We start from the raw sequence: 27,215 nt of genomic DNA, 5'->3' as shown, positions 1-27,215 counted from the left end.
TAACTAAATATTTAATTTGCAAACTAAATATTTATCTCTTAACTAAATATTTACTTAGGAAGATGAATGTTTTGTTTACAAACTAAGTATGTAATATTTCAAACTAAATATTTAGCTCTGACCAAAATATTTAGTTTGGAGCTAAATATTTAGCTTACTAACAAAATATTTAATTTGGAGCTAAATATTTAGCTTGCTAACTAAATATGTAATTTGGAGCTAGATATTTAGCTTGCTAACTAAATATTTAATTTGCAATCTAAAGATTTAGTTACCAAACTAAATGTTACTTGCTAATTAAATTTTTAGTTTGGAACTGTGAAATTTATAAATGTATGAATGACATGGTGAAAATCTGACTTTGAAAAAAAAAACTTCTTTCGTGATTGGCTAAATAACTGAAAATATTGCTGTCCGTTTTTGACTGTGTAACTTTACAAATGGCCATATTTACACAGGACCCTTTTCATATCCTAATATACATTTGTGTATTTCCTGCAGATAAAACGGCTGAGAATTGAAATAGAAAAACTACAATGGTTACATCAACAGGAGTTGTCTGAAATGAAGCACAATCTTGGTGAGCTCCTCATGAATTTGCTCCCAGTTTTTTTTTTCTTCTTTTACTTTTCACAACATTTGTTTGGCCCTGCTTTTGTTCCCTGATTCAGAGCTGACGATGGCAGAAATGAGACAGAGTCTGGAGCAGGAAAGAGAGAGGTTAATGTCGGAAATGAAGAAGCAGATGGAGCTGGAGAAGCAGCAGGCTGTGGATGAGACCAAGAAGAAACAGTGGTGTGCTAACTGCAGGAAAGAGGCCATCTTCTACTGCTGCTGGAACACCAGCTACTGTGATTACCCATGTCAGCAAGCCCACTGGCCCGAACACATGAAGTCCTGCACTCAGTCAGGTAACAACATCTACCAGTGTCAAAAATAAACACTGCGACAACAGTAAAAACAACAGCTACACTTCCGTTAGAAGTTTACATACACTCAGCATCGACGTGAGTATCTTAATAATTCTGAACTTTAATGATTTGTTTGAAACATTGTTTTGTGGGTAGACTCATAATACCAGAGGCAACTTCAGTTATTTTACTTTAACAACCAAGAATTGAGTGCACAACATTGGGTTCATTGAAGTGTTTGAGTTTATTAAAAAATGTATATATATCCCTTAGCATTTTGCACAAAAGCTGCAAGCTTTTTTGAAGCCAGCATAATTCTTCTTAATTTTTGTCCACTACTCTTATCAGACAGGCCCAGCTTTTGAGCATTGTCCACATTTTTTTAATATAGTGGGGCAGAGGGGTTAGGATTCTGAGAGATTGGGGTCTTAGCCTTAGAGATGGTTTGATTTTCATACAACATAGTATAGTTTTTAAGTAATTTGATATTAAAATGTTGCACCAGTCCCCTACCCTATTACCTGGGGGTTTCAATGATTTTCTAAAATGTATCATAATCAGAGTTTGTTCATTTTGGGTGGTGAATGTTTCTCTTGTAGTTCCAGACACTATGCTCACTCAGTCTCTTATACTTGGGGTTCATGTCCTTATCTACCTAAAGCTCCTGTTCAGATCTTATGGTCCCATCAAAATTTTCAACTCTTCATCATCTATGCTCCTGCTTTCCTACATTATAAAAAGGATACATTTTTAAGGGAATCAAACTCAAATTTCATGATGAAGACAGAGAGGTCCAATTTACAGATTAATCTCCAGAGATGTGAATTGGACCAGAAATATCACTTGACAAAAATGAGTTAAACGGCAGCTAAAGACAAAGCAAAAACTTAACTGTAAGACCTCAACTTTAAAAGATTGTCTGACTCCTTGGAAGGAGATGAAAAAGTTATTCAGGATGTTTTTTCCCAGTTTTTATAAATTCTGACAGAAATGTTTCAGACCCCTTAATAAGTGGAGTTGGACAAAATCCATCCAACCTGATTCTGTGGCGGAAGCAGCTCTGCTGTTACAGCTGCAGTGGGAATAGATGGTTCTTCATCTCCATTCTCAGTCACATATCTCTGACTGAAGATTAAAACCTAACTGCATAAGTACTGAGCTGAGTTGTTTTGAGAACAATCACCAGCCGCTTGCCAGTGTGTTGTGTTGCAGCGTGTGTGCAAATGAACCTTTATTTAAAGAAATAATAGTGACAGGTTTTGTGCAGTGGACCTATTGTATTCAATTTGGTCTGCACAATATTAGAAAGTCTTGTGATGGTGATGAAATTAGCAAATACTATGATGACGATATCAGTTGTGATATATGTTTATTTTCTTATTTCCCCTTGCATCTGTGCTTCCATGTGATCTTTAATTATTAAAGATTATGCTTTACAAGCCACGCCTGTCACAGGAAACAGACTAACTTAATTTGACTTTACAAATACTGCAAAAAACAGTGGACAAATATCCAGTCATAACAATGGAAAGAGTTTGATGCTCTACAGTATAAACTGTATGTGATGTCTTTAACTTGTGAAAGAATATAGTTCTAAATCTGTGTGGATTAGAAAACAAATCACAATAAATTCTAACGTATAAAGCTAGTTCCTGTTTTTAAAAATCACTGGTTGTGTGTTTTAGTCATTCCAACCTGGAAAAATAGCTACTTGAATACATCAGTAATAGCTCAATGCTAATGTGACTTTTATGTCCATGATGAGTGTTTGTAAACATCTGACAAGAACATAAAGTTCTCTGCCATGACACCTGTACTTTTTTAACAGTTACAACAAATTTTTGACTCGTGTTCTTCTTGTAGCGACTGCCCCACAGCAGGAACCTGAGGCTGAGCAAACAGCAGAAGTCCCAAACAAAGGTGCAGGGCAGACCAGCAGTGGCCCTAATGCCCTCAGAGATGCCCCAGTGTCTGCCTCTTCAGACAAAGACTGTGACACAGAGAAAAGTACTGCTGTGACCTTGTCATAATGTAAAATTATGTATGTTTTACTACAATATTATGTCTTAGCTCTTCTGTGTGGGATGCTGTTTCAAAGTTAAAACTCAGTTTATCGATATTTATATTTCTTCGGTTATCCAAGACTCTCATATTGTCCTCTATGTACCATATCAAGTATGACAGTAGACGGAAGTAATCATTATTTATGGACAGTTCACAAACAATAATTGAACACCTATGTTCGTGCTTGTTGTTCTATACATTAAGCTGTTGATGTAAATTATCTAAGAGCATGCATGGGTCTAACAAAACATAAATACACACATATCTCAATGGAAAACCTTATACAGCCTATGTTAATGGACTGTAACAGATCATAAATGTAGATCATGAGACTGCTGGCAGAACTGCCTGTAAAATGCTTTTTTATATTTTTGTTATTCAACTCTTATTTGATGTGTACTTTTAAATGTATATATATAAATACATTTTAAAACAATCTATGGGTATGTTGGGATATATTCAGTTATTGTACAGTGCTCAAATTGTTTTTTCTCGCAAAAATTCAAATCCAATTCTATTGATAATTTCAGCTCAGTAGAAATATATCATGGTGATTGTTAGCTTGTTCTAATAAAAAAAGCACGACTTTCTGCATCAACCCAGTTCTCCTCCAAACCAGAGGGGGCGCTGTAAGTGAGAGCATTTTGTGTAAACCGTCAGCCATCTGCCGCAGTCAGTTAGATCCAACGGGATTGGAAAATGGAGGATTGACACAAATGAGGGCATAGCGTCAGGGTTTCTAACGTGTAGGTGGGTACATTAAAAAAACATTTCAGCCTCATTTAAATGTAGTTTAGCGTCTATAGGATATCACCGAGTGGTACTGGATGCGATAATCCTATTTCAAGTAAGAGTTGTAACGGAACAAGATGCTTCTAACGTTAGCAAACCCGTTTTAGCTTTGAATAAATAACTACGTCAGTTGTTATATTTTGACTCCTAATGGTCACAGTTAGCGTATTCAATATGATAATGGCGTCTTGCTGCTGGTGTTTAGCTGTATTGCTTATTTGAGTGAGGTCGAAATGCTGGTGGATTAAAATGTGTTAGCTGCTAAGAATGTTAGCTTAGCTTGTTGGCTGCAATTGCACGCTCTGCAGCGTTGAGCTCCTCGTTGCGAGACCAAACTAACATTAGGACCTAGTGAATTTGGTAATGCAGTCTGTAAGTATAATGCGATGCAGTGCGTATATTCTAGGTCATCTTTTCGCTTGAATTATTGGCAGCGCCAGCGACGGCCTGATCCTGGTTATCTTTAGCTAACACCACAAAATGGTTTGGCGGAACGTTGTTTTGCGACCATCGTTATGTAATGCTGGTAAAACAAAAACATGTGGGATCTGCTCAATGTGATATTACTTCTCGATTCTACTACAAACAATGTTAAGTTAACTTCCCATGTTTATGAATATAGATGGTTTGTTCGTGTATAATGTTTCAGTGAGGGATCTGTAATGCGCTCTTTTAGAAGGCCGTGTTTAGCCCTCCGTTTTGGATGGTGCTTAGAGAAGACCGTATTACATGCTGAATGTTTGCGGTAGTCAACTGTTGGCATTCCCAAAACTCACTTTAACTCGTCGAAGTCGATTTGAGATGGGAACATACTTAATATTTTCTGCAATTAATTTATTTATTGACGAGCCCCTCCCACCTTCCCTAGCGACTGTCCGTCCGTTCGTTCACGTGTCACGGCGTCGTGACCGCATCTATTTCAACGCCTTGCAGCCGTGCTACGTTTAAAGCACGGCTGCAAACATACAGTGCATGATATGTCAGTTGTACAAAAATGCATTTTTAGATGATTTTAATTGGTTTTAATGGCTTTCGGTTTAAGGGTACTAAATATAAAAGAACCATATATATATATATATATATATATATATATAAATATATATATATATATATATATAAAGAACCATATTTATAAATATGGTTATTTAATTATTCCTTATGTAGTAAGAATAATTTCATAGTAATTATCGTGGGTTGCATAACTATTATAAATGCTGTTTATCCAAATCTTCTATTTCAGAAAGATAAATCTGATTTATTTTCTGATTTTTGCACATGTTCACATTGTTGCATCAGAGTTTAACTGTATGTAGGACTAACTGCTTTGTTTCTACCTCATTTTTCCTCTGATAGAGCCTTCAGCCTTATACTGAAAAGAACTGTTGTGATGCCATTTAGATTGACTAGTCATCACCACTGAAGTGAAAGGTATGGATAATGATAAATAATGAGATCTTTCTTTTTTCAACAGTACGGTTATTTAGATTGTATTAAAAACAGTAAGTATACAATTTTACAAACAGTGACCAACACCAAATAAGAATGCTTCATAGACAAAATAGGTATAAAATAGAAATAAAAGACTACTTGAAGACTTAATTATAGACGCGCTTCGGGGTGTTGCGGAGGACTCCGCTGACTGTGCACAAGCCTGAACAATCGCTGTTGCCGTTTATACTTGACGCTGACATTTCTGCATTATTCTCCGAAAACACAGGGGGCAGTATGCTAAATAACCAGTCGAAATATAATATATGTATTTATTAATAAAGGAGAAAAAAATTCGCTGAGAGCAAAGGGTACCGAAGTCAAATTCCTTGTTTGTCTGTACAAACTTGGCAATAAAGCTGATTATGATTCTGAAATTTAATGAAAGAGAGAAGAAATGCTTTGCATAATACTAAAAATGGCTCTGCGCACTATGAATAACAGTTCTAGGTGTGATTTTGTTTCTTGCAAAGTTCGAGATTCATAAGTCAAACAATGAAGAGGAAAAAGCTTTTGAGCTTTTAGTAAAGGATCTTAATGGATCAAATTCGGATTCTAAATGAAAAAGCTGTAAAAACTTTAAACGCTGTTAATGCATATAATCTAACTTTGTAACACGCATTTCTCTTACCTTTGTTCTTGGTTTTTATTTTTATTTTCTGTGACTTCCTTTTTTTTCATGAAAAAGTGATTTGTTTGTGGGTGAATTTTTGCACTTTCAGCTATGTTCATTCCGTATGGAGTGCTGTCTGTTACTGAAATTCGGAGGTGCATGACCAGGCACCGCAACAACGTGCAGAGCCCTGGGAAAGCGTGATTGCGTTATTGTTGGCCTTGCGGCCTGTTCAATGCGTCAAGTATAAACCTAGCTTTAGGATTCAGTAACATTAGAATTTAGTTTATTTAAAAGCTATGAGATGCTTTTTAAAAGTCTTAAAATTCTGTCTTTATATTTGTGAAAATAAAAGCAAATGGCAAGGGTTCTGCTCAGGAGGGTGATATCTTTTAAAAAATAATCAAACCATGAAAGAAGTTTCTTTATTGTGTTTGTCAGCCATAAATTTGCCATGCACAGCATCTATATTCCCTGGTTATTTACCATAACATTCTCATTTCTGACGCAGGGGATTAAACCTCTTTATTTATTGAAAAGATGCACTTTATTGAGATCTTCTGCTGTGACCTAATTGGTTACATGATGTAAGCATGCATTTGAGATTACTCGGCTCTATTTTAGCAGTCACAATGTAATAATCTGTACATGACATGCTGTGTGTTTAAAAAAAAAAAAAAATCACATTTGGGACAATATAATTCAGACATATTCCTTCAAGCAGAATATCCTATATTTCCCCCTTGGTTTAACAACCTTTGGTACATTGAAACTTGAACCTCAGACTTCTTTGGTAGAAGGTACCTTCTTCCTCCTAGTTAGAAAATAGTGCCCCCTTAAGGACATTATGCATGTGACTAATTGTACTGAGGTATACTACAGGTTCCCCACTGTATCAGTTTCATTACATAGTAGCTTTAGATATAGCTGACCCCCCCTAAATGTCATTGGCTATTGAGTGCTCGTTATGCTCCTCTTGACAACATGATATTAAAAAGCCTATTACAAAACTAAAGGCAACAGATAAACTGTTAGAGCCACAGTAGCATGAATACTGAGGTGTGGGTGTATAATAGAAAAACAAGTGTATCTTAAAAGCACAGCGGGTTCCCAGCTCTACCTATCTGTGACATCAGCTGGTGTCTCGGTGACCCATAGTCGTTCTGTTAAGCTTCCCGTTATTTTTCAATTATATTTTTTTACAATACAGTTGGCTTAGTGGCATTGTTGTCATTGTGCAGTGAGGTGATTGCCTGTCATTACTTTTTGCAGGCTCTCAAGCATTCTCACATTTGAGAATGTGGCTACAGAGTTGCTAAAGCAGCCAGCTGTATCTTCAAAGGCTAAAACGTGAAGTAAAGAAGATTTGGAGTTTCTGTTGGTCTGCTGTAGCAGAGAAAAATGCCAGTGGAGGCAACCACCGACAGTCCTGAAAACCGCTGTCCAGTGCGGCGCAGTGGCAGGCAGCCCAAACGAACGGACAAACTAGAAGAATTCCTCATGACGGCAAAAAGGGGCTCCAGAAAAAGTGCTCCTCCAAGTGTTGAAGGCGGAGATCCTCCTTCCCAAACTCCAACCGATGCAGAAACGGCATCTGAAGCCAGTTTTGATGGAAATGCTGACTCCAAGATGGTAGAGGACAAAGCAGAGTCTCCGGAGAGGAGGACAAGAAGTACTGCAAAAAAAGAGGTGCAGAAGAAAACTCAAGGAGGCAGACAGACGAGGTCTGCGGGGAGAGCAACGGTTAAAGAAGAAGGGAGTTCTGAGAATGATGAAGACAATAAAGATGACAAGAAAGGTCAAACACAAGATGAAAGTCCAGAGATGAAAGATACAAAACCTGATCTAATCTCTAAGGACGTAGGGAGCGCTAAGGCAGTAGAGGACTCTCAGGAGGTTGCTCCAGAGGAGACGAATGAACCTGGGACTAAAGGTGAAACAGAAAAGACTGATGAAGAAGATGCTGACAAGCCAGTGGGAATGAGTCGTAGACCAGTCAGGACATATATCAATAAGACGAAGATGGCCAAAAGGAGCCCTACACCACTGAAAGCTCCTACACCTTTTAGCAGAAACACAGCTCCCGTTAAGAAGGAAACGAAGCCCAAAGCAGCTGGAAAGAGCAGGAATGAGACGACAGAGGAGGAGGAGGATGACGACGACGAGTCCTTTACCTCTTCGTCTTCGTCTACATCATCAGATGAGTCTGACAATGGAGGTTACGACCCCAACGCTCTATACTGTATCTGTCGTCAGAAACACAACAAACGGTTTGTTTCATTCAGTATGTTGTGTTAAGGTGGTTCCTAATTCTCACATCTGGCTGATTAAAAATTGTCATAAGTGCCCAGAAAAATTAGCCTTGAACTTGTTTATGTTACAATCAGTAACTTAAATGTGTTTTATAGGGATTTTATCTGATTGTCCAACACAAAGTAGTACTTGTGAAGTGAAATTAAAAGGATTCATGATTTTCAAAATATTTTATATACTGCTTGCTCCTAAACCATAAACAATCCACACTGGAAAAACGGCAGCCATCTTATATTATTTCTTAGAAACAATACTTGTTTTCATTTGGCCCGTTTTTCTGCTGTATATTTTGCTCCACCCTTTGAATGGGAGTATTATAGCTGCTGTAGGCTTGCACAGACAGCTCAGTCAGAAAAATCCCAGTGGTAGAGCAGGCAGTGAGGATTAAATTGGGCCCTGGGATTGTTGTCCTGCTGAACATTGAACATCCACCCAAGACTAAAGTCTTATGTCTAAAATGTTATATTTTTTAGTATTGGCTTTTATTTATCTTCATTTATCTTCCCATTGAGTGTGACCAGCTTCCCTGTCCTCTCTGAATAACAGCAATCCCACAGCATGATGAAGCCGCCACCATGTTTAATAGCAGGGGTGGTGTGTTGAGGGTTATAGGCAGTTTTTTTTTCATGCTTCGTTTGTTTTTGGTCTAATCTGATCAGAGTGCCCTCTTCCACCTGCTTAATGTGTCCCACATAGGGTGCACCGATAGATCAATAAAATAAGATTGGAACATTAAAGGTGTATTGTGACCTTATTACACCTGACAGCGTCAGTTATGAAACAAAAATTGGAATCAGCAGGTCAGGCTTTTTTAGAGATTGGTAACCGGTGATCTGCCAGAAAACTGCAATCAGTTCACCCCTAGTCTCACATGACTCGTGATAAACTGCAAACAAGGGCCTCTTTCTTGACTCCCTTGGTACGTCAGTTAACCACAGGTTGGTTAAGTTTCACATGATGGGTTGAACAGTGAGATTTGCAAAGTTTAGGATGTTGTATTATAACCTAACTTTTCCCTAAATTTTCCCACAGATTTATGTGAAAAAAAAAAACCCCAAAAAACTGAAACCTGCATAGTTTTTCTTCCACTTAATAAGTATGTGCTGTTCTGATGTGGTTCTTGGTCTTCGTGATGCTCTTTGTTCACTAATGTTCTCTAATAAACTTCACAGAACAGCTGCATTTATATTAAGAGTCAGTTATACACAGGTGGAGTCTAAATGGGAAACCTCTGAAAGAAATTGGTTGCACTGGATTGATTTAGGGATATCAGTTGCATGTGCTATTTTGTTTAGGTTTATCTCATAATCATAATAGGCAAAACAGTTGAATTTGTATGAGTATGTTTGCAGAGTACTGTCATTCCCATTATTTGTCACATGATATCTGTCAACATAAGCTTAATTACTCATCTTTGTTTGGCCTTAGCTTGGTGGGAATCACGTTTGTTTTACATATGTTGCTCCATAGGTTCATGATCTGCTGTGACCGCTGTGAGGAATGGTTCCATGGCGACTGCGTGGGCATCACTGAGGCCCGTGGGCGTCTGATGGAGAGAAACGGAGAAGACTACATCTGTCCCAACTGCACTGCAAAGAAGAATCAGGTGGTCCGGCCTGCCACATCAATTCTCCCTACAAGCACAGAGACTGCAAAACCCAGAGCTGATGTTGCTTCTCAAGTTATGGCTTCTGCCGCTGCAGCTTCCTCTGCATCTGCTGAGAGACTTCCAGCCAGTGGGGCGGGTCTTAATCCGTCAGCAAGTCAGGCAGTGGGACCCCTTCCACCTTCCACAGCAAGTGGGCTGGAAGAGAAAGCAGAAGATCAGGGCATCAAAGGCAGGATAGAGAAAGCTACTAACCCATCTGGAAAGAAGAGGATTAAAATCTTCCAGCCGGTAGGTGACAGCACCTGGAAATGTAGCAGTCTTTGTTTCATATAGTCATTTATAGTATGACTAGATTACTTCAACATAAAACCTCATCACCCAGATGTTATCATCTGCTTTTCTTGACACATGTATTCACTGTCTGCATAAAATGGATGGCTATCAAATAAAATGTTATTGTAGATGTTCAATATAGAATGATCTGTTATTTGTTCATCTCATTCCACACTGATTTAAAGCAGGCTATTGATCAGCCAGTTAAACCCGAAGCAAACCAAAAGGTCGTGTCAGCTAGGGATCCGAAGGTCCTGCCAGCAGCAGAGCAGAAAGCCCCACCAGAACCAGAGCAGAGGGTTGAAACAACGGTCGAAGTGAACACCACACCGACTGTGGAGGTGCCAGAAGAGAAGGGCAAGCAGAAGGCTGAGGATGACTCTTCCCTTCCTAAATGTATTGGTCCCGGCTGCGACGGCATCGCCCAGCCGGAATCTGTGTACTGTGGGAACGACTGCATCTTGAAACATGCTGCAGCAGCCATGAAGTCCATCACTGATGTCAAAGAGCCCAAGCAGAAGGACAAGACCAAGCCTCAGAAAAACAAGTCCACAGCAAAGGTAACCCGGACTGCCTGAAATGGTTTCCCTAAAATCACTGATTAAATAATGTCTAATAAGAGTAGACCAAGTTAAAGAGACAACATGGTCTTTCTTAGAAGCTGTGAATAACTAAGGATCTGTTGTATAAATTTGAAACCTATCATATTTACATTTCAGACATGTGGGGTGTTTTATGACTGAGCACCAATGAATGCTTTAGTTTGTTTGGACTGTTTAAATCTAGGACTTTGTTCTTGAATATTTACCAATCATAGTGTTCTTCCAGCCAGAGTTGGATTTCAGAAGGAAGATGTTTTTCTTGACCATGTCAAGTCTGCTTGTTGTGCTTTCCTCTGCATTTTAATCATTAATTAAACTAAGGATTTGCTGTTGATCTAAACTATGTGGTAAGACATCCTAACCAGATTTCTGAATATGAACATGTTCACATAAATGTCTTAACTTATTTTTACATCGTACCACAAAGGTGTCGTTAGAAGAAAAAAAATTAAAATGCTAACGACAGTTCAGTTTGTGGAAGGCAGCTTCCAATATTTCCACAGCTCCACAATATATCAATCGTCATCATAATGGGCATGTGTGCAATGTAGCAATTGAAAGGAAACGTTCATCACAGCTTTTCTAGGCTGTTTCGCATCTGTCAAACATGCGCGGAGTGAACCTGCTGTCATCTGTGTAAAGAACAGGGCACCGACGCCAAATCTACCAATTCCAGTGTTCTCTGGCAAATGCCAGTCGAGCTCCACGGTGCTGTGCTGTGAGCACAGGGCCTACTGGAGGACGCCGGGGCCTCAAGCCACCCTCATGAAGTGTGTTTTTAATAGTTTGGTCAGTGGCCTGCTGGAGCTCCCTTTCTAGAGCTCTGGTAGTACTCATGGCACACATTGATGTGTTGTCCTGGTGGAGTTGTACTGCCTATGCAACCTCTGTAGGGTCCAGGTATCTCCTCATACTATCTCTAGTGACACTGGCTGTGGTCAAATGAAAAACTACCGAAAGCAGTCAAAAAACTGAGGGAAAAACATCGGTGTCCTCCACCTGCAAAGCCATTCCTGTTTTGGGGTCAGATGTTGCCTCTTTACTGCAGCTGTTGTTAATTTCATTAAAACCAAAACAGCTGAGGCTGATTAATAATCCCCACTATTGCTGAACTGACCAAATCAATATTTCAGGAACATTACTGACTTGATGGTGTACTCTGATTAAAAGGTGTTCTTTTTATTTTTTTAAACCGTGTGTATTTGGCCTGGATTGACTTTCACTATTTTTGATTTCCACATTGGATGTAGATTTTCTGTGGTTTAGATGCTTGAGTTCAAAGTGTGGTGAAGACATTGAGGTTAAAGAGCCAGAGATACGTGGGTCAATCCTAATTGATATCATCTTGTTATATGTAGCAACTATTTTGTAATTACATGTTTATTTCTGATATTTTGCAGCCCTTAAATCTCCACTAAAATATTTTTGTTGTTTCTGTCGTAACAAAGACAAACACCTGTTGTGTTTTTTTTTCCAAAGACTAGGACATTTCTAGCATTAAAGGCCATCTTGTAAAGGTATAGAATGTTGAAATTTGAATTAATCTCAAATGTTTATGAGCATCTAAATGAATTCCACTTTATAACTATTCTACATTTAAATGACAGATAAAACAGTAATCTTAAACCCAACATAATGGGATGTATGACTAGCTGCTTGGATATCAACTCTATTCTGAATCTACAAGAACAAAGAACAATCCTATTTCAGTCATAACTGTTTTTAGTTCTTTCATAAATATTATGAAATGATATTTGCTTTTCTGAATGTTTCTGCTTACACATACTGTGATTAACAGTTTTTACAGCTTTCTTGCCAGGCAATGGACTGGTTTTAAGAGCCATTTCAGAACTGAATCAACATTTAAACCCATAAATCCCAATCTAGATTTTTCCACAGCTTGTGAGCGGACCGGCCTCCATCTTCTTCAACTCATATTTTGGACCTGTAATATTTTGTTGGTGGAGACCACTACAACAATGCTATCATAAAGTAGACATTGTATCTGTCTTGTTTCCTGCAAACCGATGTTTTGAAATCGCCTGCTAAGTTCCTGAACACTGTTGTACAACAGTTTGTTTTTAAGTAGTGACCTTGGAGGTTTAGTAAATTTCCATTTCTGGGTGCTGTTTAAAGCTCGACATATCAATGCATACTGGTGATATTCATATTTCACAATGTAAAAATGTAGCTGTTAAAGAAATATCCTGGGGTACCCAAGTCCGGTCCCTAAGAACAGCATCCTGTTTCCAACCCACTTTAAGGAAGTTAGTGGTGTGCTCCCGGGCTTCTGCAGAACCGAATCGTGTCCTGGTGAGGTAATTCAGCCTGATTTGGGTGTGCTGCAGTATTGTAGATAAACCCCTGATTTAGACTAAAACATTTTTAATTAGTATAATTGATAATTGAATTATTTTATGTTTAGGGTATACTTGGTCTGACTGGTTTGCTAACTCAAAAACACATTTTGTTGAAAATGCAACAACACTAAAGTGGATTTTTACTACATTAAAGCTTGTTAATGTTGCTAAATGAAGTGGAGGAAAATAGAACGGATACCTGGTCAGACAGTTGGAACAGGATCTAACGAGGTCTGCTTCATAGATGATGCCATCTTTTTAATTTGCACGTCATCAATAATCCAGGTCAATAATCAATAACTGTGATCTGTCATCTTATCGCCCACCCCTAAAACAATGTTTTCAGTTTGAGTTTATGCAGTCCACCATGCAGCGTTCACAAATGATGTCAATGCCTAAAGAAAACCGCAACATGGGAGCATTTTGCCTTTCCTCTCCCTTTTAACTTGGGGGTCTCAAAGTTCACTCTTCCAGGGTGGCTGCCCTTAATGCCACAAACACTCAGAGCTGATAGCTGGTCTCTCAAAACATTTGAAAGGGTCCTGAGTTACTGACTGGTTCCAAACTTGTGACTTGCCACAAAAACCTTTTTACTAGTAAACTACGTGACAAAGGATCAGTTTGGATCAGGGACAATATACCTTGTATAGATTTGGTGGTTTTTGCTGTGTTTACTCTAAAAATTAAAATGTCCTTCAAAACTGCATTACCTGCTAAAGTTGGATTTCCAAGTCCGAGGTTCCCTGAGCCACTTGGATTCCAATATCCAATATGGCTTCTGTGCGTATAACACTTAAGCAAAGTTGCAGGAATCAGCTCTTTAGTGGCACTACTGGTGGTTTCTGTCACATTAAACCAGCAGCAAAGAACAATCTTGTATTCATTGTTTTTTTTTTTTTTTTTTTTTTTTTTTTTTTTTTTGTATTTCAGTTCATAAACTGGAGAAGAATAGGTTGTGAGCTTGTATTGCTAATATTAGCTAGCTTGGTCACTCACCCTAGAAAATCCCGCTGTGTCTCATTCCTCTATCTAACTTTGGGGTTTCTGAAACAGAGTTTGTGTATTGAAGGAAACATCGTTGAGTCTAACTATAAAAAACTATTAATGCATTACTAAAGGTGGTGTCTGAAATAAACCTTTTGTTACAAAGTACCGGTAAGATGTGCCAATCCAGAGTGTTCTGATACCCAACTTCTGTTCTTAAACAGAGCAGCTGACCTGTGGCTGTGAGAGCTAATGGATGTATTTCCCGTCGGCAGAGTTGGCAGGATTTCCTTTTTTTTTTTTTTTTTTTTTACATGTCTGAATTTATGTGGTAGAAAATTCTCTGACTTACCAAAAGATCTGAACATGTCTTTGTCCTCATCTGTCCAGAAGGGTGGAGCTGGTGGGAAGGCGCAGAAGAAGACCCAGAGGGTGTCAGACAGCGATGAAGACTTCAGCGACGATCCGGATCCGGATGGGGATGGGGATGACGAAGACGAATACGCTGAGGAACACCCGCCTCCGCCGTCCACTGCTTCCTGGTCGAGTGACCATAATTACATTGCAGTAACACCAGAAAAGACTCCACCCATATCACCAACAGTGTTAAACAAAAAGTGTATGTATCTCCTTGAAGGTCCAGTGCTGCTGTTTAAACTGCATTGTTGTTTTTCTGTTGTGTGGTTCCTGTGATGCTAACCTCATTTGGAAAGAATCCGTATATGTGTGAGAGAACACAATGAACTGAACTTTTATAACACAAAGACTTTATTACATAATGAATTGGTTTCAGCTTTGCAGCAGGTAAGTGTAAGGATTACTAGACACCACCAGTTAGGGAGTTTTATGTTAAAAGGGGCAAACTTCATATAACAAACACTGACTTAAACAGCAGTCATGTTTGGTGGCTCAGGAGGAGCTGGCTGAAGCCTGACAGTAAACTGATGATCTAAGAGATTGGCAGCCTTAAATGAACAACTTCAAATCTTCATGTATAATAAAAGTTGGGCATCAACCTAGTCAGGAGTTTTCAGGTCTGAAATAGGATGCTGGTTTTGGAGGGAAATGCTTTGTTTCTGGATCAGAACACACTGTGAACTAGAAATTTGTACCCCTTGTGTTTGCATTATTGTAGTACGGTTTCAGGTTAAATATGAGAACCTTTTCAGAAACATTTGAGGGACACCAAAAGAAAAGAGATCATTTGAGAAAATCAGTTCGAGCTCGTCTGAATGAAGTAATAATTAGATGCTACTCTTGGTTGTCAAATGACCTACCTGTAATTGCCCTCCACAAGTCTCATCACGTCCCACAGCTGTCCCCTCAAAGACGCTTCCTTCTGCAGGTAGGTGGGAATTTCTGAAAATGGCTCATGTTGAGCTGATGCTATTAGCAGTTAGACATTTACTTTTCTTCCCTTAATGTCTGGGGGTTATTCCATGTTTGAAGTTTTTGATTCATATTGAATATGGTGCACCACTTTTCCTAAGTGACTGGCTTTTAAAATAAAAGGTGATAAACAGATTTATGGATGCCTCCATTGATTTTGAGCATTGTTGGCTTGCTGTTGGATGTCTTGAAAGGTTCAGCTAAACAAAAATCTTTGCTATAAAAGCCAAATCTACACCCTTTGTGGAAGTACTCGAGAGTGGGAGTCGCAGCTGGAAAAGCAACGTCTGTGAAGATGAGACCATGGAGAGAGGAGGGAAGACCTGCCAACTTCACAAGGGGTTGGAAGACTGAAGAGAACAAACAAGGAGGAAGTCTAGCGGCAACCATATGCTGTATTTCTGGAATGGATTTGATGCAAATGAAGGACAACATTATGAGATTAGCTCTCACTTGTTATATGCTTACTGAAATCCTGAGGGCGTCAACTGGAAGGAGTAGATAGAGCGAAGGTTATTTAGCTGTATGCTGTCAGGTTAGGAAGTCAGCGTGTTCACCTGTTCTTGGTTAAGACCAAAGTGTAGCTCATTGGATTACTCTATTTTGCATAATGTTACAAGCTATCTAGAAAACACCATTATATTAGTGGCTTGGGATAAAATAGTGCGGCTTCTTGAAGCATTGGACATATATTGCTTCAAGTTGGTTTAAAATCAAGCAAGTACAGCTGCTGACTGTAATCTCATTCAAATGAAAGCTACAATATGTCAGTTTGAAAGTGGGGAAAAAGTAAATTTTCTGTGACTATGGAAGAAATTGCCCCGACATGGGTGTTGTGTTTCTGCACAATCACTGCTCCATGAATAGGACTTGACCTAAATTGCTTTAGGAGTTGGGTTTTGTGCTTCAGACACTGGTTTTAAGTGTCAGTGGTTCACCTATTAATGAAATTGGTGGGGAGGTTTAACTGTTCCCAAATTACTAATGAAATCTTAATGTCTCTCTGTAAAAGCAGAAGATGCAGGTTGAACACTAGGCAGTGGTTATAGCTGCTTTTTTTTTGAAAACGAGTTGGAGTGGATTTGCCACATTTAGCTGTTAGTTTAGATGTAGCTACCTATAAGCCAATAATTTAAAAGGCAATCGTTAAAGCACTTTTTTCTTTTCCCCCATGTTATGTTTGGGTTTGAGGAGTTTGGATTAAAAAAAAAAACTTAGTTGGCCAATTAAATATTTTTTTAACTTTTATTTTAGTTTGATCTTCAAAATATACCTGCTCTCACAGCAACAAATAAAATGATTTTTTGGTCTTCTTTTTGTCAAGACTTCACAATTTAAAATATTTTTCAATGCAATTGACTTTATACTTTTTGACAGAGTGATTTATGGTTTCTGATTTAGATATTGATCACAATTGTCTTAATTCCTGATTTGAGATGAATTTGAGGAATGTTTTGATTGTCATGCGACAATACAATGGTTCACAGCTGCTGATATACTGAGGAACAAGTGGTGCCAACCTTTTAAATACTTTGGGTCTTGTTCTTGGTTTACAGCTCCTCCCAAAGAAGAGAAGAAAACTGGGAAGGAGCAAAACCCGTCTCCTGAGAAATCCACCAAAGCATCTGCAGCGCTACGCAAAGGAAAACAGAAATCCCCTTCTCAAAAAAGTGCTGCAGTTTTGTCTAAGAGCAAGAAGTCCTCTCCACAAGGTGGCAGCTCAAAGGTCTCTAAGAAAACTGCGCCAGCTCCGACTAAAACCGCTGAAAAGTCCAAGAAACCAGGCCAGATATCCGCCCCTGCCGCATCTCCATTCCCCGCAGGTCCAATTCACGTCACAGGGGCACTCCGAGTCACCAAGTCTAACTTCACCATTCCTAAGAAGCAGCCTCAACAGAAAGACTCCACTTCCCAGAGTCAGCCAGACTCCTCCTCACGGGTCCCAACCTCGACTACATCCAGCCACTCATCTTCCAGGCCTTCCCATCCACCTGTATCAACCTCCCACACATCCCCTGTGAGGCCACCAGCCAACAACCAGATGAGGCAGAACATCCGCCGCTCATTGACTGACATTCTCTTCAAAAGGTGGGACCCTCAGATCTCCAGATTCAAAGTTCCTTTAAGTGCTGTATTGTTTTATTATTGAATGTGTCTTCCTTCAACAGGGTGACGGACAGTGATGATCTAAAGATGACAGAAGGTGATGTGGGAAGACTTGCTTATGCCATTGAGAAGGAGATGTTCAACCTCTGCCTGAGTACCGACAGCAAGTACAAGAACAAATACAGGACCCTCATGTTCAACCTGAAAGACCCTAAAAACAAGGTGAGTTAGCATTAGCACATGAACCTGGATGCAGAGAAATTGTGAAGGTTCTTGGAGGTAAAGAAAGCTATGGTTTTATGTTGCAGGGTTTGTTCTACAGGGTGATCGGTAGACAAGTTACACCTTTCAGATTGGTGAGACTCAGTGCTGAGGAGCTGCTCTCCAAAGAAATATCTGAGTGGAGGAAGCCTGAATCTTCTGAGGTAAAAATTCCATATTTTTATAATAAAACCTCTGCTCTGTTTAACACCACAGTGTCCTAAAAAACACATTCATGCCACTTGACCTTTTTTACATTTTGGGAAGTTGCAATCACAATCTCCAATGTCTGTTATTTTTATGTAATGGACCACAAAATGGTGTAGAATGGTGAAGTAGAAGGAAAAAAAACAGGGTTTTAATTTTTTTTTTTTCACAAACAAAATTTGTGTTCTGTCCCCATTACTCCGAGACCCGTAATAAAATTCGGTACCACAAATTGCCGTTAGAGACCTACAAAACCCTGCTGGGGGAGACTTAACACTGCCCACACAGGATTCCATCAGTGAAACTTGATGGTGGCTGCATTATGCTGTGGGACTGGTTGAGTTCATCAGGGAAATTGGTTGATGGGAAAATGGGTGGATCTTAAAACAGGGAAATGCTGGGGGGGGAAAAAAAAAACACCTTACATTTTTGTTGTACTATGTTTCGGTTTCATAAAACTCCAATTATCAATGCATTGTTTTTTAAGGCACACTATTGGTTTGCCGAATAAAACGACTGGCATTAAGGCACATCTTGAATTTCCATCCTCAGGGTCATTCTCGGGCCCATTCAGGGCATTCCAGACATGGAAGCAGGCATGAGTCAGGCTCCCACATCGTAGATATGGAGGATGCTCCCCCATCTGATGCTGATGTATGTATTTCTGCCTCTACGTCATCTTCTCGCTTGGTTTCTGCTGCAGTAAGTGGTGGCGAGCTTCTCTTCTGCTTCATTCTTCATCATGCACAGAGCTTTTCCATGTGAAACTCTGTAAAATGGATATTAAACATTAGCATATACAAAAAGTATAATTTAGCCAGCTACCTATTGCAACTTCCTTCTTCCTTTTGCTTAACATGAATTACATAATGTGTCACGGTAGTGCATAAAAATTTGACACGAATCCTCTTATGTCTCCTCAGGACCATGATGAGGCTGGCTCAACTCCCTCAGCGTCAGCCCAGCCCTCTGCTGAAGGGAACAGTGGCAGCAACGTGGTGGATGTTTTCAGCAGCATGCTGAAAGACACCACTTCTGAACACAAGACTCATCTGTTTGACCTCAACTGTAAAATATGCACAGGTAAAAAAGGTTCAGGGGTAGTATAATGCTATCGTGTTTACCATGTTTTGTGTTATTACCGTATCCATGCTTTAAAAATGTGCCTTTTAGGACAAAAGGCAGAAGATGAACCTGCATCCAAAAAAGCCAGACTGTCCAACAAGCCTGACATCAAGTCACCCAGACAAGACTCAAGATCATCCAGGGCTGGGGACCCACCTTCTGTCAACCCAGCAACCTACCCTCCCCTAGATCCCTTAACATCCCACCAACCAGTCCCTCCATCCTACCACTCCAACGCAGGACCAGTTGTTCCAGAAACTCCACCACAGCTCTATCAGGAGGATCCGAATGTGATGGCGCCTCCCACACCAACCCCTGTGCTCATCAGCCCTGCTGTCTCTTCTGTCAGCATCTCTCGCAGAGACCCTCGCATGGCCCGCCTCAGCTCTGCCACGAACGTGGTGCCGCCGGCCCTTGACAAACCCACCAGTACCACAGCGGATCCCATCCCAGCTCCTGTTATAGCTCCTGTTGCTGCTCCAATGGATGCCGTAGTTAAAGTACCACTGCCAATGCCTCCAGCTCCACCTTCTGCAGTGGCTGTGCCCAAATCTTCTAAGAAAAGGTGTTCAATCTATTTGCTAGTATTTTCTAAGAATATCATCAGAAAAATCTCAAAATATGGAATTGTGACCTACTTTTTAAAGTCTGATTCAGTATGTTGTATTAGGAAACTTTGAAACTGTCTAAAAGGAAGGTGGTTGTGATTTTACAGCTCAGCTGAGCCTCCTCCTGAGGGGGAAACAGCCATCTTCTTGTATGGTCAGGAGACCATATGGAAGGGCTTTGTCAACATGCAGTCAGTTGCTAAGTTTGTGACTAAAGCCTATCTGGTCTCAGGCTCCTTTGAACATCTGAAAGAGGTAGTTTTACCAATCCCAATTTGGATTATAAATTTAATAGTAGATTTTGTGTTTACTGAAGTTCATTGAAACATCCGACCTGTTTACCTTTGTCAATGTGGCACAGGATTTACCTGACACCATTCATATCGGAGGCAGGATATCACCCAGCACTGTATGGGACTATGTTGGGAAGCTGAAAACTTCACTCTCCAAGGTTTGTTTAGAGAAAGATTAACTGTTAGAGTTGCGGTTTTCTCTCAAAATATCTTGCATCAAATTCAGTTGTTTTTTTGTTTTTTTTAACCATGTGTTTTAGGAGCTGTGTCTGATCCGCTTCCAGCCAGCCACTGAGGAAGAAGAGGTAGCATATGTCTCCCTCTTCTCTTACTTCAGTAGCAGAAAGAAATTCGGCGTGGTAGCTAACAACAACCGGCGCATCAAAGACCTCTATCTCATCCCACTCAGCTCAAAGGACCCTTTACCCTCCAAACTATTACCGTTTGACGGGCCAGGTAAGCATTTAGAAGGGATCCTAAAAATAATGTTGTAGTCGAGTGTTGTGACTTATTAATTTCCTGTCAAACTGTTTTTTTTCAAAATGTGGTGAGTATATTTATGTTGCTGACTGGAATGAGAGCTTTTTTTTACCTGTAGGGGGCGCTCATGCTTCTTTTTGAGTCTCCTAACATGTTTGTACCATCTTCTGTAATCTCTCTTGTGTATCTGATTTTTCAATAAAGTTTGCCTTGCAGATCGGTTCCACATCATCCAGTCTCAATCTGTTGTTTCTAACGACTAGGCTCAGTATATGTGTTAAATACATATATGATTAATAAATTGGTTTAAAGTAAGTCGTCAGTCAGTCTTTCTTTTAAGCTGCCAATCATACAGTGAAATGCTTCATCACTACGAAGGAATAAAGATGTATTCAAACATATTTCTATCTAAAGGACCAGCACTTTAAGCATTGGAATCAATGATTAAATAAAGGTAATCCAACATGTCTGTATTGAGATCCGTTTTAACTGGAAACACTGGATTTTAAATGAACCCAAACCCATTTTAAAAGGAATATATGCTCCAGCCTATTTGCATATGTCATTTAATATTTCTTATTCGTTATATCTAATACAAGACCTGCAAGGGCCTTAATTTCCCTTCAAAAATTTGAGCAAATATCAGCTAATGAATAGTTACTGAATTGCTGAGATCTTTAACCAGCAGACCTGCAGATTCCAGATTTTTTTTTAGGAGAAAACAGTTGCAATAAGTCTTACAATGGATGTATTAGATGTGAATCCAACGGAAAATTACGAAGGTATCCCATTTGTGCATTTAAGTATATGTCCTCATTTATCTCATTTGTACTGAACATAAAAATGCATGAAACTGCATACTATTGGTTGTTTTACAGGGTAAAACTGGCGCAAGACCTTAAGTTTGATGCATTTAGTAAATGGAGTAAAAAGCACATTTAAGCCGGTCAAGGAAAAATTGGCTCTTCCAATCTCCAATTAATTGTTCCATCTCTTTAATTATTTTAATACAGGAATCAAGATCGTTTTTGTATTCTAGTCTTGAAGCTCTCATTTCAATCTTTTTTCTACCTCAACGGTTTTTTTAAAAGTTTAATTTTTAGAAATGTAAATATTTTTTTTGAATTCTTGATCTGATTCATGTGTGTTTACATCTCAGGGCTTGAACCAGCTCGTCCCAACCTCCTCCTGGGATTGCTGATCTGCCAGAAGGACCGAAAGCGAGCTGGTGCACCACTTGAAACGGAGGAGAAACGGTCCAAGACTCAAACCAAAGACGCAGATGAAACCGGACTTCCAAAGCCTGCTCCCACTGTCAAGGCAGACAGAATCGCTCGGCAGAGTCTTGAAATCCCCTTCAGCACAACTCCCCCAGGTTCTCCTCCATCTAGCTCCTCTGAGATCTCCAGCAGCAGCAGCACCACCACAAGCTCCGCTGTCTCAGTTCTTTCCTTGCTATCAGCTGTCAAAACTCCAGTCACCTCTGCTACCCCTGGCAAGGATTCCACATCTAGATCAAGCTCTGCTGCTGCCTCTGTAGCAGCCGCCACACCTCTTCAGACCATTCTCAACACGATCTTCAGGAACAAAAAGCAGGACTCGGATGCCTCTAACTCTCCATCTGATCAAACTGGGGAACTTCCTGCCACCTCAACAATGTTAGACCCCATTGTTCAACAGTTTACCCAGAATCCGAAAGAGAAACCGGTAGAGGAGGATGAAGACGACAGACCGTATGATCCAGAAGAGGAGTATGATCCCAGTCGGGTCTTTAATGTGACCAAGAAGCCTGCTGACGAGCTAATCAAACCTGAGGTCTCTAAGCAGCCTGAGGAGGTAGCAGGTGAAACCGATGACGTGGAGTATGATCCTGAAGATGATTCGATTTTTGATGATGTGAAAACTTTGATACCAGCACAAGCTAAGCCTGTAGCTGAAAATGCACCTGATGCAAAGAGGATCCTGGAAAATCTTAGAAGAATTGGAGATCAAGCATTGCAGAAACAGGCAGAAGAGCAGACATCATCCACAGAGACGGCCACTGCAGCTTTGATGCTTCCAAACACACTTGCCAACAGTCACTTGCTTCAACTTGGCAAGAAAGTTGAAGAACTAGTCAAGTCGTCATCAGTTGCTCCCCTGATCAACCAGAGGAGAGATCCAAGACAGAGCAGGGATCCTCGCCAGGCTGTGGTTGAACAGAAAGTGTCTGAACCTGAACAGAAAGAGGAGTTGTCTCCTTCAACTGAACTTTCTCCCTCTGCGCCTCTGCCACAAGAGCAATTGCAGCCTGTAGTAGAAGACCATGCTGATACCTCACAAGGTCCAGAGACTTCTCTGGCACAGGAGGAGGTAAAAAGTGAGACACTGCCCTTCATGGAGTCAGAAAATGAAGGGGTGTCAATTCCTTTACTGGGAGAGGAGTTGGAACCTGATATGGAGGTCAGCTACATGAACAATAGAAAACAGAAAAGTGAGGAAGCAGATAAAGAGAAAACTGAAGGGGACAAATACAGTATTTGGCCAAATGCTGCCAGTATTTTAAAAGCTGGTGAGGATTCAGAGTACGAGGAAAATAGCCAAGATGCACCATCTTCAAGGTATCACAGAGAGTCTACAGACGGCTCCACAGTAACTTCCACCATCCCCGTACTCACTCAAAGCACAGTCGCCGATGCTCACTCGCGACACATGTCACATCACATGTTAGCCGCGGGCTTTGATAACGAGTACCGTCCTATGGCTGACGTTCCCCCAAAGTCCAGCTTTCCACCTCCCCACTCCCTGCAGGGTCAGAACCTGATGCTGAGGCCTCCACCCCCGTCCATGCTGCCACCCATGCAGGGTCCTCCTCTAATGTCTGGTCCTTCTTCAATACAGGGGCATCCCCCAACAATACAGGTTCCTCCCCCTATTCATGGTCCTCCCCCCCGTCAAGGTGATGGCAATCAGCAATATGGCCCACCTCCGCCATCCTATCCTCCCTATCAAAATCAGAACCAGTGGCCGAACACCCAGCAGCAGCCACCTCCTGGACCACCACTACAAAATGTCCTGCCGCCTAGAGGACCACCCTTGTCATTCCCTCCAGTTTCTCAAAGAGCTCCTCCCCAAATATTTGATCCCTCTATTACCCCTCAGCACATTGGACTACAAGGCCCACCTCCAAGCATTCCCCCACCTCCAAATTTTGAAGGACAGAACAGCTTACCACCACCAAGATTCACTAGTCCTCCACCTCCTTTTAATTTTCCTGCTAACAGGGGTCCTCCTCCACCTTTCACAGGACCACCACCATCTGCTCACTTTGATAACAGGCTCCCTCCTCCTGCTCTCTTCCCAAGCCCCAGGGCTCCCCCACCATCTCAGCATTATAGCAAAGACACTCCCAGTAACTCCTTTAACCCTAGAATGGATCAGAATCCAAATCCTCCCCACTATTTTAAAGAGAGCCTGGGTCCTCCAGCACCTCCTGCTTACCGTGGACCTTCGCCGGACCAGTACGAGGACAGAAGAGGACTGCCTACTAGTGGGGAGTTGAGTGGACCGCTCTTCAAACCACATAACCAGTATGGCAGTTCTAGGCCACCACCATCTTTACTAATGGAGCGACGGTCTTTTGATGAACCCCGAGGACCCCCAGCTCAGGAAAATAGGCCCCACCATTCTCAGATTTCTGAACGCTATCGTTTCGATTGGCATTCAGACGAGCCAAGGCCTGTTCGCCACGGCATGCCACTGCTGTCACACCCTGCAGACGGACCCCATGGTCCTCCTAGTCGCCATGGAGCCCAAAGTCCAGACCTACAGAGGGAGGACCACTGGCGGCATCTTTCTCCTGAAATGAGAAGGAAGAGCAGCATCACCCACGAGGATTTAGAACCTCGCAGTGGAGAGCGTTTGAGCCGTTTTGAAGTACCACACAGAGAACTTGCTTCTGGCTCCTCACAGTCCTTAGAGGAGAGGCAGAGAGAGCTTTCTGAAGACCGCAGGAGGGAAAGAGAGAAGGAAAGTCCTCATGGTGGCAGGCCCTCGTGGGACAGGGGGATGGGAAAACGCTGGAGCCGGGATCAAGACTGGGACCGAGGCAGGGAAAGGGAGCGGGATCTGGAGCGTGGAAGAGAAGGAGACCGCAGCCGAGGGAGGGACAGTGAGAAGAACAGGGACACAGAGGGAGAGAGACACAGGGATCAAGATTCTGAGAAAAGAAGGGACAAGGAGAGGGAGAAAGAGAAGGAGAAGGAGAGGGACAGAGATAAGGATAGAGACAGAGACAGGCCTAGGGAATCTGACCGGAGGGACTATGACCGTGACCGAGCGAGAAACCGTGACCGAGACAGAGAGCGAGAACGAGACCGAAGACGAGATCGATCAAGAAGCAGAGACCGTGACCGGGATCGTGGAAAAGACCGGGGAAAAGAAAGGGAGCGGGACAAGGAGCGCGACAGAGAGCGCGACAAGGATCGCGACAAGGAGCGCGACAGAGAGCGCGACAGAGAGCGGGAACGAGATCGGGATCGCGAAAGAGAGCGAGATCGTGACCGCAGTAGAGATCAAGAAAAGAGGAGCAAAGAAAAGAAAGAGGACAAGAAAGACAGTAAACACGATACATCCAAGGAGAAAACAAAAAGTGCAGACAGTGACAAGTACACTTCCTAGGCTCTGTTTTATAGACATTACAGCTTTCATATTCTTAAATCTTCACCCAAACATCACTGTAAATGTGTAGGTGCAGTATTTTGTTGAATTTTCATTTTCAGATGGTTTTGTGGAAAAGCTCTTAACAATAGACAATGTTTGTATTCTATGTCAACTTACAATTTCTACGTTTCTTTTACATTGCCTTTGACAAAAAAAAAAATCCACCTAAGTTACTTGAGTGCAACACATTGTGTAGGCTTCCTAGTCCAAACAAATGTACCTTTCTCCGGTTGCAATGTGTTTATTTTTTTGTTCTTTTTTTGCAGAAAACAAAATGATGTAACTGAATCACACCATTTATAATATGTAAATATGCACATTTCTGTATATACTGATGTTTTTATCCAGACTTTTCTAAGTGCAGAAAATAAAAGCCATATAAATGAAGTGGATATCGTGAAGATTAGGGCAGTGCTTTGGAGAAGTGTCGAGGAGCTTTGAACTAAAAGCTTTTTATCAACAGCGTGCATCCCATTGTGTTAATAAAAACGCCCATAGTTTGTCTCAGCTCAACTAATTCTCCTAAAGTCTCCTAAAGTTTGTTATAGTTTCATTTTTTCCCCTCTAATTAAACATGAGTGGCTGTACAGTCACGTGGGAGTATGCACAGTGCAGTGGTTTATCTTCTAGTGCTTGTCATGTATAATAGTAAACCAGCTTTAAGCATCAAAGCTCATGCTTAAGATGTTTATAGCTACAACCTTCAAATCTAGGACGACGTTTGACACAACATGCTTGAAGCTGCTTTGAGTAAATAGGTGCTAGAAAGAGTTGGCCAAAAGTACGATGCAAATTATACAGCAGCGAGGCTACTGTTGAGGTGATTTTTATTTAACGTGGCATCTGCATTGGAGCACCCATTTTATGACGTCAGGTTTCACTGATAAACTCATAAGGAGCCGTAATGAGAGCAAACAGAGCCTCAGTCTACATCAACGAGCCACTAGATCTTTCGCATCCAACAGTTGTGTACATTACAGACCCACAACCTTTTGTATTATTGACAGTTGAGTATGAGTGAATGTTTCTGTTGGGGGTAAATAAAATGCATACAGTGCATCCAAAAAGTATTCCTAAACCTTAAACGTTTCCAGATTTTGTCAGATTAGAAGCAAAATCCTCAGTATTTTATTGGGAATATTTGAGATCCATGAATTTTGGTTTCTCTATACAATATTGGTTATAAATCAGAGAAGACTCGCGACTTGATTTGGACTTGAGCATATTGTCTTGAAATGATTTGATTCGTTAAAGTAAAAAATTTACCACACAAAATAATGCTAATAAAAATACTCTATGTATAAATATAAACTATTTGCATTGTTTGTAAGGTTTAAAGAATCGTTCTATACATAAAAAATATTTTGTTCCATTGATTATTAGTTTGGAAAAATAAAATATTGAAAAGGAACACCTGGAAGGAATTTTCTTGTTTTTCTAACTGGTTTATAGTGTTTGGAATTATGACACTACCATGTCAATGATTTGTATCCTGGCATTTAAAATTTGGTTCATGATGGCCTTTATCCAACCATTCATGTTCTTCTGCTACATCATATTTAGGCTCTTGTCAGGCAGGTGGGTTAGGGAGCCTATCCCAGCTGCCAACAAGTGAAATGTTGGGTACACCCTGAACAGATTGCAGAAAGTTTCCAGTCCACTGCAGGGCTGACAGCCTTTGGGAAAGAAGTTAAACATTTATTGAAAGCATTTGTTTAGCTGCTTTGTGACATTTTTTGTGTATAGTGTTTAAGGGATAGCACATTATGGCTTGTCAATGATGTGAAATTTGCACCATTTGACTTGGACTTAATTTAGGACTTCTCTTGACTTTGGACTTGACTTGAAACTTAACTAAAAAAACTTGAGATTTACTTGGGACTTGGGAAGTAATGACTTGGTCCCACCTCTGGATGTAGGCCTGGACTTTGACTGGGCCATTCTAATACATGAATATGCTTTAATCGACCAATCCA

General features: G+C 40.7%; 2 protein-coding genes across 12 annotated transcripts in view; both read left to right on the top strand.

Annotated features, from left to right (window-relative positions):
* zmynd8 (zinc finger, MYND-type containing 8) overlaps window positions 1-3,411 on the top strand; it is a 35,336-nt gene extending 31,925 nt beyond the window's left edge. For all 4 annotated transcript variants that reach the window (XM_047347534.1, XM_047347530.1, XM_047347531.1 and 1 more), the window contains 3 exons: window positions 502-580; window positions 672-911; window positions 2,775-3,411. In XM_047347534.1, the coding sequence (XP_047203490.1) occupies window positions 502-580; window positions 672-911; window positions 2,775-2,941 (486 nt within the window). In that variant the 3' untranslated portion in view covers window positions 2,942-3,411. The remainder of the gene's footprint in view (window positions 1-501; window positions 581-671; window positions 912-2,774) is intronic.
* Window positions 3,412-3,584: 173 nt separating this feature from the next.
* dido1 (death inducer-obliterator 1) lies at window positions 3,585-25,626 on the top strand. Of its 8 annotated transcripts, none has more exons than XM_047347526.1 (16): window positions 3,586-3,725; window positions 5,121-5,195; window positions 7,141-8,138; window positions 9,652-10,078; window positions 10,312-10,683; window positions 14,460-14,688; window positions 17,015-17,546; window positions 17,627-17,786; window positions 17,873-17,989; window positions 18,585-18,734; window positions 18,956-19,115; window positions 19,206-19,722; window positions 19,873-20,020; window positions 20,127-20,216; window positions 20,319-20,514; window positions 21,698-25,626. In XM_047347526.1, the coding sequence occupies exons 3-16, from the start codon at window positions 7,270-7,272 to the stop codon at window positions 25,195-25,197; spliced, it is 7,467 nt and encodes a 2,488-aa protein (XP_047203482.1). In that variant the 5' UTR covers window positions 3,586-3,725; window positions 5,121-5,195; window positions 7,141-7,269; the 3' UTR covers window positions 25,198-25,626. The 8 variants fall into 8 exon arrangements, with proteins under 8 accessions (XP_047203485.1, XP_047203482.1, XP_047203483.1 ...); XM_047347527.1 differs by having other exon boundaries at window positions 10,309-10,683; window positions 14,463-14,688; XM_047347528.1 differs by having other exon boundaries at window positions 10,309-10,683; window positions 18,585-18,686.
* The last annotated feature ends 1,589 nt before the right edge of the window (window positions 25,627-27,215 follow it).

The sequence above is a fragment of the Girardinichthys multiradiatus genome, chromosome 20 (assembly GCF_021462225.1).
Source record: "Girardinichthys multiradiatus isolate DD_20200921_A chromosome 20, DD_fGirMul_XY1, whole genome shotgun sequence".
In the NCBI taxonomy this organism is placed as follows: Eukaryota; Metazoa; Chordata; class Actinopteri; order Cyprinodontiformes; family Goodeidae; genus Girardinichthys; species Girardinichthys multiradiatus.
Note: the sequence above shows the minus strand (reverse complement) of the source record. Positions and strands in the feature narration are given on the sequence as shown.